This window comes from Stegostoma tigrinum, chromosome 37, assembly GCF_030684315.1.
Source record: "Stegostoma tigrinum isolate sSteTig4 chromosome 37, sSteTig4.hap1, whole genome shotgun sequence".
Classification (NCBI taxonomy): Eukaryota; Metazoa; Chordata; class Chondrichthyes; order Orectolobiformes; family Stegostomatidae; genus Stegostoma; species Stegostoma tigrinum.
In genome coordinates, this window is record NC_081390.1 from 1,688,626 (window position 1) to 1,701,606 (window position 12,981).

The 12,981-nt window shown below is 43.7% G+C and overlaps 1 protein-coding gene across 3 annotated transcripts in view; it reads right to left on the reverse strand.

Annotated features, from left to right (window-relative positions):
* pik3ap1 (phosphoinositide-3-kinase adaptor protein 1) overlaps positions 1-12,981 on the reverse strand; it is a 108,798-nt gene that overhangs the window by 23,660 nt on the left and 72,157 nt on the right. For all 3 annotated transcript variants that reach the window (XM_048563574.2, XM_048563573.2, XM_048563572.2), the window contains 3 exons: positions 11,697-11,901; positions 11,192-11,293; positions 10,689-10,859 (listed from right to left, as the gene is read on the reverse strand). In XM_048563574.2, the coding sequence (XP_048419531.1) occupies positions 10,689-10,859; positions 11,192-11,293; positions 11,697-11,901 (478 nt within the window). The remainder of the gene's footprint in view (positions 1-10,688; positions 10,860-11,191; positions 11,294-11,696; positions 11,902-12,981) is intronic.

The following is a 12,981-nucleotide window of genomic DNA, read 5'->3' on the forward strand; positions in this document are numbered from 1 at the left end:
ACTCTAGTGGGTGGTAGAAGCAGATTTAATGATAGCTTTCAAAAGGGAAGTGGATTAATGCTTGAAAGGGAGAATTGACAGGGTTATGGGGAAGGAGGTGGGAAGTGAGACTGGTCACATATCTCCTTCAGACGGCTATCATAGGAATGAATGGCCCTTAGAGCTGATTTCTCTGACCAAAAGTCTCTGCTTTAAAAGTGCTAACTGCTCTTGAAGTGTGATGCAATGTAAAAACAAAACCAAGTTAAAAATAGTCACTGCTAAAATAGGCCAACCATATTGCTGTACTGTACCCCTGGCCAAGGATCATTGAGCTTGTCCTTTAGCACCTACACTCCCTGGTGTGGTCAAAACAAACCAAACATCTTTCGGAAACAGGAAATTGTAGCAATGTGTGATATTTCACTGAAATAAACCTGTCGCTCATAAATTAAGGCGGAAGCATTACAAAAGTCCCTTCAGAATGAGAAAGGGAAGTAGCTGCCCTGTCAGGTGGTCATGTTGTCACACAGATGTTGACGTACATTTTTCCATTCAGGTTCTTAGAAACATAACGGTGGAAGTGGTTTCATTGGCATAATGGTCAGTAACTGGAAGGACATGATATTAAAGATAATTGGCAAAAGAACCAGAATGGCAATGAGGTTTTTACATTGCAAGTTGTGATCTGCAAGGTACTCCCTCTTAGGGCAGTGGAAGTAGATTTGTTAGTAAAGGGATTGGATAAATACTTGAAGGAGAGAATCCTGCAGGGCAACAGGAAAGAAACAGAACTGGAACTGATGCTTCCCTCTCAAGGGAGCTGGCATTTGGGTGATGGGCTTAATGCCTCTGAGCTATAAAATCTAAAGACTCTAAAGATCAGATAATTAAAGCCAAGAATTAGAGTGGAGCAGAGTGATGCATTGACACACGCGTACCTTGACAAGTCTGGAAAGCATTAAGTGAACTCGTAGCAATCAAACCCTGGGGACTTGTAAGAACATGTTGGTTGCAGTGAGTGATAATGGGAAGCGCAGATGCTGGAGAATCTAAGATAACAAAGTGTGGAGCTGGATGAACACAGCAGGCCAAACAGCATCTCAGGGGCACAAAAGCTGACGTTTTGGGCCTAGACCCTTCATCAGAGAGTCTTCATCAGAAGGATCTAGGCCCGAAACGTCAGCTTTTGTGCTCCTGAGATGCTGCTTGGCCTGCTGTGTTCATCCACCTCCACACTTCGTTGCAGTGAGAACAGGTTTGGTGATATCTGTTGGCACTGAATCCTTTGTGAACAGTGATTGTTGCTGTTGAAAAACCTGGAAAAGAGACTGAGGAATGAACCAAAGTCAATATGGGTCATATGGAGCAAGGCTAGGGGGATCTCTCACAGGAACAGGGGAGATTTCACTGTGACCCGATGCAAGTCTTTTAGATCAGAAAGGCAAAGATCATGGTAAACTGGTGAGAGGTTGAAATTGGAAGAAGAAGGAATCAGAGAATAACAACTAAAATGGCAGTGCACATAAGATAAAGAGGCAATTGTTGAACATTGAGAGGTTTTTGGCGGGAAAAACAAGCAATTTTACATAGTGAGAGACTACATAATGGTGAGGTACAGAGAGATTAGGGGATCCTTATACGTGAATCACACAAAGTTAATATGTAGGTTTAGAAAGTGATTAACAAGTGGAATGTTAGCCTTTATTTTAAAGGAGATGAAGTATAAAAGTTGGGTTAACATTTCGGGTCCTGTGACCCTCTGTCGGAACTGATAGTAGCTGGGAAAACATCGGCTTATATGCAGAAAATAGGGAGACGGATGGGGTAGAGTGTAAATGATAGGATAGAACCCGAAGAGAGAGAACAGCAGTTTGATAGACAAGGGAGTTGATAATGATCTGGCTAGAGGGTGAATAGTTGTTAATACGAACTGTTAGTGACTAAGTAATGTGTAAAGGCATGCTATGTGGTAACAAGGCCTGGTAGGGGGCAGGGACAAGAAACAGTTTAGGCCCTAAAATTATTGAACTCGATATTGATTTCTGGAGGGCTGTAGGGTCCCCAAGTGGAAAATGAGGTGGTGTTCCTCCAGCTTACATTGAGCTTCAGTGGAACACTGCAGCAAGCCAGAGACAGAGATGTTGGCCAGGGAACAGGGTGATGTGTTAAAGTGACAGGCAACAGATAGCTTGGGGTCTTTTTTGCAAGCAGAATGTAGATGTTCTGTGAAGCAGTCACCCAGTCTATGCTTTGTTTCCCCAGTGTAGAGGAGACCACGCTGTGAGCAGTGAATGCAGTAGACTAGATTCTGGGGAGTGCAGGTGAAGTGATCCCTGCAGATGGTGGACAAAGGAGGGGAGGGGAATGTGTGTCTGGTGGTGGCACCTCACTAGAGGCTGCGGAAATGGCATCTGATGATCTTCTGGATGTGGATGCTGGTGGGATGGTAGGTAAAGGCAAGGGCAACCCTATTGCTGTTGCGGGTGGGAAGACAGAGGGTGAGGGCAGAAGTGCGGGAGATGGGTCGGACCTGGTTGAGGGCCCTGTCGACCATGGAGCTGGGAATCCTCAGTTGAGGAAGAAGGTGGACATTTCGGCGGCTCTCTCGTTGAAGGTGGCCTCATCTGAACGTACAATGTTCATACATACAATGCTCTCAACTGGGTCCGATCCATCTCCCACACTTCCGACTGCTCTTCTCTCTCTTCGGGCTCTACCATATCATTTACACCCTACCCCAAACCCCTCCCTATTTTCTGTACATAAACTAACATTTTCCAGCTACCATCAGTTCTAAGGAAGGGTCACCGGACCCAAAACATTAACTCTGACTTTTTCTTCACAGATGCTGCCAAACCTGCTGAGCTTTTCTATGCAATTTCTGTTTTTGTTCCTGATTCACAGCATGTGAATTTCTTTTGGTTTCTATACAAGTTGGAGGCTGCAAATGTGTAGGCCATTGGTGAGACCACACTGAGAATATAGACTACTATTTTAGATTCTTACTTAAAAAGGGACTTACATACAATCAAGGCAGATCAAAGAAGGTTCACTTCACTGATTCCTGAGATAAAGGGTTTTGGCTAATGAGGTAAGATTGAATAAGTTTGACTGGAGTTTAGAAGATTGAGATGTTGAAACAGGGGATTTTGAGGATGGTTGACAGGATGGATGCTGAGAAGGCACATTTCCCTTCTTGGGGGAGTCTAGGGCAAAGTTTCACAAATTATTAGATAGATAAAGAGGAATTACTTCTCTCCATGATTCATAAAGTTTTGGGATTCTTGTGCCCAGAGAGCAATGGAGGGTGAGTCATTGAATATATTTAGGGCTGAGTTAGATTTTTGATTGGAAAAGGAGTCAAAGATTATTGGGGAGTGGGCAGGGGAGTCCGGAAAGTGGAACATAGAAGCAAGAATAGATCATTTGGCCCTTCAAGCCTGTTTCACCATTCAAAGACGTCGCAAATGGTCTAGTTTTGTGCTCAGCACATCTTACCTATCTGCCCCTTCACCCTCGACCTACTTGTCTGTTAAAAATATATCCACCTTCATCTTTAATAAACTCAATAACTGAGGAAAAAGCAAGGAGCTGTGGATGCTGGAAATCTGGCACTAAAACAGAAGTTGCTAGATAAACTCAGTGGGTCAGGCAGCATCTTTGGGGAGAAAGTAGACTTCACGTTTCTGAAACCTTGGCTCTGCTTTCCCTCCACAGATGCGGCTAGACCTGCCAAGTTTCTCCAGCAATTTCTAATTTGTTTCAATAACTGAGCCACCACTGATTTCTAGGGAAGAGAATTCCATACTTTAACAGAGATAACAAGGTGTGGAGCTGGATGAACACAGCAGGCCAAGCAGCATCAGAGGAGCAGGAAACCTCTCTTTCTTAATATCCTTACGTGTCCTCTTTTAATTCACATCCTCCCAAAATCGACTCTGTATAGTCCCTGTAAGACCTCCAGTGGGTGAAGGGGCAACGTGTCTAAACGTTCTTCACAAGGAAAGTCCTTCATCCCTGGACAGAATTGAATGAGCTTTCTCTGATTTACCTCTTAAACAATTATATATTTTTTTCAAATAAGGAGTCCAAAACTGTGCACAGTGTTCCAGATGTGGTCTCATCAAGGGTCTGTACAGCTGCAGGAAAACTTGTCCATGTTTATATTCCATTCCCCTTGTAACAAACAAGTGTTCCAGTCTCAACTTCTACTCTGTCATTGCAGAAGATGACAGTAAAATCTTCACAAAAATGCTAGGGAAGCAGAGTGTTTTAGGAAGGAGGAATAGAAGGACATTAGTATTAGTGAAAAAACAGCACTGGTGAAATTAGTGACACTGAAAGCTGATAAACCCCCAGGGTCAGATAATCTACATTCCAGCATACTGAAGAGGACGCCATGAAAATAGTGGATGCATTGGCTGTCGCCTTCTAATATTCTATGGATTCTGGAACAGTGCCAACAGATTCATTCGCTGCAAATGTAATCCAATCATTTGAAAAAGGAGGGAGGGAACAACCTGGAAATTACTGTCTGGTTAGCTGAACATCAGTGACCAGAACCTGTACTAGACAAGCCATATAAAATACTGTGGTTACAGAGCAGGTCTGAAGTTAGGAATCCTGCAGCAATAACCCACCTCCTGCCTGTCCACCATCTACAAGGCCACAGGTCAGGAGTGTGATGGAATACTCCCCACTTGCCTGGATGGGTGCAGCTCCAACAACATTCAAGAAGCTTGACACCGTTCAGGATAAAGCAGCCGCTTGACTGGCGCCACATCCACAAACATTCACTCGTTCCAGCACCAACACTCAGTAGCAGTAGTCTGCGCCATTTACAAGGTATACTGCAGAAATTCACCGAGGTTCCTTAGACAGCACTGTCCAAAACCAGAGCCACTTTCATCTAAAAGGACAAGGGCAGCTGATACATGGGAACACCACCCCCTGCAAGTTCCTCTCCCAGCCACTCAAATCCTGACTTGGAAATATATTACCATTCCCTCACTGGCTCTGGGTCAAAAACTCGGAACTCCCTCCCTAATTTCATTGTGGGCCAAACTTACTTCACATGGACTGCAGTGGTTCAGTGGTCAGTTCACCAGCACCTTCTCAAAGGCAACTTGGGATGGACAATAAATGTCACCACAGTCAGCAACACTTACATCTCATGAATGAGTTTTTAAAAAGTAAGGAAAATGCTACAATCCATCTTAAAAGATGTGATAAGTAGACACAATGATGATAATAATTTGACTGGGCATCATCAGCATGGTACTGTGAATGGGAAATCATGCCTGATGAACCTTGTATCAGAGATAATGGGAACTGCAGATGCTGGAGAATCTGAGATAACAAAGTGTGGAGCTGAATGAACACAGCAGGCCAAGCAGCACAAAAGCTGACGTTTCGGGCCTAGACCCTTCATCAGAAAAGGGGGATGGGGAGAGGGTTCTGAAATAAATAGGGAGAGAGGGGGGGGCAAATAGAAGATGGATAGAAGAGAAGATAAGTGGAGAGGAGACAGACGAGTTAAAGAGGTGGCGATGGAGCCTGTAGAGGTAAATGGGGCGGTACGGAGGGGACAGGTCAGTCCGGGGAGGACGGATAGGTCAAGGGGGCAGGATGAGGTTAGTAGGTAGGAAATGGAGGTGTGGTTTGAGATGGGAGGAGGGGATAGGTGACAGGAAGAACAGGTTAGGGAGGCGGGGACGAGCTGGACTGGTTTTGGGATGTAGTGGGGGGAGGGGAGATTTTGAAGCTTGTGAAATCCACATTGATACCATTGGGCTGCAGGGTTCCCAAGCGGAATATCAGTTGCTGTTCCTGCAACCTTCGAGTGGCATCATTGTGGCACTGCAGGAGGCCCATGATGGACATGTCATCCGAAGAATGGGAGGGGGAGTTAAAATGGTTCGCGACTGGCAAGTGCAGTTGTTTGTTGCGAACCGAGCGGAGGTGTTCTGCAAAGCGGTCCCCAAGCCTCCGCTTGGTTTCCCCAATGTAGAGGAAGCCACATCGGGTACAGTGGATACATTATACCACATTGGCGGATGTGCACGTAAACATCTGTTTGATGTGGAAGGTCTTCTTGGGGCCTGGGATAGGGGTGAGGGAGGAGGTGTGGGGGCAAGTGTAGCACTTCCTGTGGTTGCAGGGGAAGGTGCTGGGTGTGCTGGGGTTGGAGGGGAGTGTGGATCGGACAAGGGAGTCGCAGAGAGAGTGGTCTCTCTAGAACGCAGGCAAGGGTGGAGATGGAAAAATGTCTTTGGTGGTGGGGTCGGATTGCAGTGGCGGAAGTGTCGGAGGATGACGTGTTGTATCCAGATGTTGGTGGGGTTGTATGTGAGGACGAGGGGGATTCTCTTTTGGCGGTTATTATGGGGACGGGGTGTGAGGGATGAGTTGCAGGAAATGCGGGAGACATGGTCGAGGGCGTTCTCGGCCACTGCGGCGGGGGGGAAGTGGAGCTTCAAAATCTCCCCTTCCCCCACTGCATCCCAAAACCAGTCCAGTTCGTCCCCGCTTCCTAACCTGTTCTTCCTCTCAACTATCCCCTCCTCCCACCTCAAGCCGCACCTCCATTTCCTACCTACTAACCTCATCCCGCTCCGTTGACCTGTTCTCCACCAGACGCTGGGTAGAAAAATGAAAGCTCATGGGATAGGTGGTGATGTGCAGACATAGTGTAATTATTGGTTAATAGGCAGAAAACAAAATCTCGGAATAAATGTGTCTTTTTCACATTGGTAAGCTGTGACTAGTGGAGCACTCTAGGATCAGTGGGGAAACTAACATTTTGTCATTGACTTTGTTTAGCTTAATAGTGTGATTATAATTAAAATGTAGGATTCTATTATTCTTGGCAGTAGCTAATGTAGGTTGTATTACTTTACCAACACGCTTAGCTTCACCTGAAAGAAAAGATCCATGGGAAAGTGAACAGAGTGAAGGCAGTAACTTGCCAAAGAGCTGCAGATCACGGAAATTTGAAGCAAAATCAGAAATTGCTGAAGAAATTCAATAGATCTGGAAGCAAGCTTGGATCAGAAAACAGAGCTAATGTTTAGGGGAACATAGAACATAGAACATAGAACATAGAACATTACAGCACAGTACAGGCCCTTCGGCCCTCGATGTTGTGCCGACCTGTCATACCAATCTCAAGCCCATCTAACCTACACTATTCCATGTACGTCCATATGCTTATCCAATGATGACTTAAATGTACCTAAAGTTGGCAAATCTACTACCATTGCAGGCAAAGCGTTCCATTCCCTTACTACTCTCTGAGTAAAGAAACTACCTCTGACATCTGTCCCATATCTTTCACCCCTCAATTTAAAGCTATCAAGTTTCCTCTAAGAATTAAGTCAAATGCTACCTCATTAACTGATGGTTATCCTACTAAAATTTCAAACTAATTCCCCATTAAAAACAAGATATAATTTTCTCTTTGAATAGAACTTAACATTGTGATTACTACTTCTATCTGAGTTGAATTGCATACCTCATTCTTCAGTAAACTACTACATATTTTAGAATTTATATTGCTTCACTTATCGTCTTTTGTGTAGCTGATGTGAAAACCCAACTCTGTACTCCAGAGTACATTTCTGAAGGTGTAGACCAGATTGTAATAATACTTAGGGTGTTATAATGTTTTATGCACGTTAAAAAAGCTATCCAGATGATGCTAATATGCTCAGTGGCTCTTGTCCTTTGGGAAGTGGTTGATCATTTACACCCACTCCAGTAATTTCATGTGTTTAGGATAATTTTCTCAATCAAAAGTCGAGGGGAATCACGAGAGATACTTCTAATCTGGGATTCACTCAAAAAGGGATGAGGATCATAATCTACTATGCAAGTAATTATATGACTGCGGCAAGGTGGACAAAATATAATATCGTCATAAAGCTCCGTAGGAAAGAATCAGTACACTCCGGCACTCGGTAATGACATTGAACTGAAGAAAGTAATCTGCAAAAATATTTGTAACTTTGTTGCAATGAAAGAATCTTAATTCCTTTTAGAAACGTAAAAGAGTACAATGTGATAGCAAGTAGTATATTTGGAATTATGTTCAATGGCATATTTAGTTATTGTGAAAGCAGTCTACTCCCAAATAAAAAACTGACAAAATTAACAATTAGGATTCCAATATATGGACCAAGCAAATTATTTGAAGGGAGTAATTAACAATAAGCCAAAACTCAAATAATATTGTTTAAACTTAAAATATTCAGATAGGATTTCAGGCAAATGATTAAATTACATTCATTAAACTTTTTAATTCAAAAAGGCTGAAAATGTTTTCTAGGCTTCTAGTTAAGCTGCTGGTCTCTATGAATCTCAGGATATTTTAACAGATTCTTTAAAAATCTACCGATTTTGGATTTATTTGACCATACTCAGCCTTCCAGAAAATTAAGTGAGATCCTACCTGGTGACATTGGATCTTGTGTCAATCAGATCATTTTCCACATCCAGGAGGCCAGGGGGAAATCTACATTCTACAGATGTCAGCCTCTTCAAGCGTAAAAGGCCAAGGGACAATGACCTTTCTTCAGAACAAGGCTTTCAGAAAGATCACCAGACCCAGAATCTTAACTCTGCTTTTTCTCTCCATAGATGTTGCCAGACCTGCTGAGTTTCTCTAAGACAGTACTCCAATGTTTTGAGTTACAGATGCAAGGCTGAGGGACCCCTGTCTAGTTCATTCCCATTTCATTTCCCAGTTCAAAGAACATGCAATCTTCAAAGCCAAAGAAGACAAATTTGATATACTCCCAAATCATTGTAACCGTGACTGTGTTTCTCAAATGCTGCATTCTAACTTGCTTTAGAAGTGATACAATTCTGGATAGCCAAAGCAAATATTTGGACGAGATGTAACCCTTGTGTTAGAGAGTGAACTACGTAACTGTATAATTATTGAGACTTTATATGGAAGAATATTTCACATCCTGTACAATTCGTTATTGTATTTTGTGATCTTCTGCACTAGGTTTTTTCCTGTGGTTTTGAAGTTATAAGGAAGCTTTTTATATTACATCTTTTGCCTTTAAATAAAAGGTCATTCAAGAGGTGAAAGTCTTGTCTTATGAGGAGTGATTGAGGAGTTTAGGCCTATACTTGTGAAGCATTAGGAGGATGAGGGGAGATCTGACTGTAGCATATAAGATGCTAAAGGAGTTGACAAAGAAGAAGTAGAAAGGATGTCCCACAAAGGGAAAACAATTTTGGAAGAGTGGCCATAGTTTTAGGATGAGGGGTGGCAGATTAGAAACAGAGATGAGGAGAAACTACTTCTCTCAAAGGGCCTATAAATCTGTGCGATTCATTACTCCAGAGTGCGATGGACACAGAGACACTGAATGAATTTAAGGAGGAGATAGTCAGATTTTTAACTAGTAATGGGTTGAAGGATTACAGGGAGTGGGTAGAAAGTGAAGTTGAGGTCAAGATGAGATCAACCGTGATAAGATTAAATGGTGAAGAAGGCTGAAGGAGTTGCTTGTGTTTCTTGTCCTTATGTTCCATAGTAATGTAAGCTCTTTCCAAGCATTGAAACACAGCAGAAACAGTCACAAACATCAGCTAACAGAATGGCCAGTCGAAAATCTGATTTACCAGGAACATTGCTAAGTAAATGAGAATTGAGACATGAACTCAAGAATATTCATATTGGATCCTGGTTGTATGATCCTCCCTTTTCCCTAACAAAGAACATTTCAATCTATCCTATCTTAGCCAAAAGTCACAAAGTGATAATAAACAGATGACAGTGAAGTTTATGGGGCCATGGATAATTGATAACTTAAGGAATCAGTCAGGAGATAGTAGGAAGTGATTTCAACGTCCATGACCCTTAAGAGCCAATTACAGAATCAGAATGTGTACCTTAAACCAACTATCATCATTGAATCCCTCCAGTGTGGAAACAGGCCCTTTGGCTCAACAAATCCACACTGACCCTCAGAGCATCCCACCTCGACCCATCCCCCTATAACCCATCTAATCTACACATCCTTGAACACTATGGGCAATCCATCTAACCTGTACATCTTTGGACTGTGGGGTGGGGGGTGGGAACCAGAGGACCTGGAGGAAACCCACTCAGACAGTTGCCCAAGGAATTGAACCCAGGTCCCTGGTGCTGTGAGGCAGCAATGTTAACCACTGAGCCGCCATGCCACCAGTTAGCAATAAGGTCCCACCTAACCTTGGCCAATAAGTATGTAATGTTGTAATTGATCATGTTCAGAGTTGTGGATGTGAAAGAGTTAAAAGTAACAGCCTTCTATGATCAGGATGTGCAAGATGGTTTTGAGTGAAACTATCCTGCTGTTAAAATTAGAAGACCCTTGAAGCACTGCAGAAAGACTAGAGACCTAGTGTCAACTTATGTTCTAAGCTGAATCAGAAGGCGAAAGCTGTAGTATTCCTATAAAATTGTTGCCCTGTTTTAATGGGTATGATTTGTAACCTAAGGACAGAGTTTGAGGAGATATGCTCAATATCTCCAGCCACCGCACTATAACAATTAACAGCTGCGGCCAAACGTACATCAGGCATCTTGATCAACCACACTGCTGCTGGCCAGGCCCTATGTTCAAGAGTTAAGACGGACTGGATGAATTTTTTCAACTGTTCCTGACTCCCACTATCCTGCCTTTCAAGAAGAGAATTCTCCTCACCTTTGGAAATGTAGGGCTTCATATCATCGACATTAGGAACAGTGTGTTGGCGAGGGACAGGGAGTGGAGGTCTGCTTGTAGTCTCTTGACGATAGTCATCATCTGGCACGGTATCATAAATGTCCGCCGCTTCCATTTCACCAGGACCATCATGGTCCACAGACTCATTCCCTGCAATATCAAACACACCCTAAATTACGCCTCAGAATCTGGGGCCAAACTCCCTGGTTTAATACAACGCTGTATTGGGTGGTGTCACTCAGGCTAGGAAGATCCCAGATCTGTGTGGGAGAATTGGCCCCAACCCATCCAGAGTACCAGCCAAAGATAGTGTTGCTGGACACCAGCCAGAGTTTCCCCATCCTCTTCATGACTGGATAAAGACAAGGCTATTTGAGACAGTGGCATCTTTCAAGGCAGAATTGGCCTATTCTTTAGGCTCAGTGGAGACAATTTTCGTTGCAGCTACCAGGAAAGGAACTGAAGCAATAAAACATGCCCACCTTGCAGGAATTTCCTTAGTATGCAATCGGTTGTGGTGCCAAAAGGATCTGGAACTCGAGTAGATGCATGGGCTGTTGCCATCAGGTTTGACATTGGCTCATCTACAAGCAAAGTTTATTGAATTATTATCCTCCAAGTCAAATTGAAACCCTTTATGGCCACAATACAATCTCTTACCGCTGACTGGCTTATCCATCAATTTAGATCTTTAATATAGATTTTGTTACAGAAAGCACAAATATTTAAATTGTCTCTTTGTGCTGCACTGCTAGAATTACACAGAAGAAAAACAGCTTATTTTTATAATTGTCTGCAGCAGCCAGTGTGCTATGTGGAGAGTGTTACTGCTTTATATGATGGCATTTATTTTGCACATCGATTGCTTTGCATTCTATGGTTCAGTTGGAATGGGTCAGGAATTAATCCTGGAATCTCTGGCATGCCAGGGGCCCAGTTTTATCCCAGGCACCCATTTGCTCAATGTGTGTTTTCACTCTGACTCACAGGTGCTGTCCATAATCCCTGTCGGAGGCAGTATTTCCATCATTGACTCATAGATGTCCTCATCACAGCCGGGGTTCAAGGTGCATTTCATCAAGATATCTTTGGACACAATTGCCATGGACTCATACAGATCTTCATTCCCTTCCCCTTCAATGTCACCGCACAGCTCCTCTTTGAGGTGAGTCTTCAACATGTCAGCTGTCTCCTAAAAGGAGCAAATGAGACAATCAGCAAGAATCTCCAAAGAGAGGGGGGACTCAAAAACAACGCTCGTAGTTGAAGTGAGAGGTGGCATGGGCGATGGCCAGGAACATTAGGGGGAGTGGAGTCAGCAAAGGGCCCTCAAAGTATCTCTGCTTCCAGGGACCATTCTCAGAGACTGGAGCCATTTAGAGACACGAAAGATCCACTTAAGGGCCAAATCAGGTTGGCATCAGAATTTTAAAAAACGAATGAACTGTGGATAATAGATATCAGAAACAAAACAGAAATTGCTGGAAAAGCTCAGCTTTGGTGAACAGAAATCAGAGTTAACATTTTGGGTCCAGTGATCCTTACTCAGAATTGATGTTACCTCGGAAAAGGTTGGTTTTTACGCAGAAGATAGGGTGGAGGGGAATGGGTAAGGAATAAATGATAGGTGGAGATAGAGCCCAAAGACAGAGAACGGTTGGACAGATAAAGGAGTGGATAATGATCACTTAGGGAGTACACCACTGTCAGGGGAGGGCACTGGGAGGGCATAGCGCTGTCAGTGGGCAGCACTGCACTGTCAGGGGCTGGCACTGGGACAGTATAGCACTGTCAGGGGCTGGCACTGGGACAGTACACCATTGTCAGGGGCTGGCACTGGGACAGTACACCACTGTCAGGGGCTGGCACTGGGACAGTACACCACTGTCAGGGGCTGGCACTGGGACAGTACCCCACTGTTGGGGCAGCACTGAGAGAGTACAGCACCGATACAGGGCAGCGCAGTACCATCGGTGGCAGAACATCATTGTCGGGAGCAGCACTGGGAGAGTATGGCATTGTCACAGGAGCAATCCTGAGTGGGCACAGCACTTTCAGAGACATTAAAAAACCATGATCGTTTTGATTTGGTAATTATCACAACGTTTTACATGAGGTATAGGAACAGAGGAGCAGAAACTCAGCCTCTCAAGCCTGCTCTATAATTCTCGACCACGGCTGAACATCTACTTCAAAACCATATTCCCATGCTCTCCCAATATTGCTTGATGCCATTAGTGTTTAGATACCTATTAATCCATCTCTTGAAATT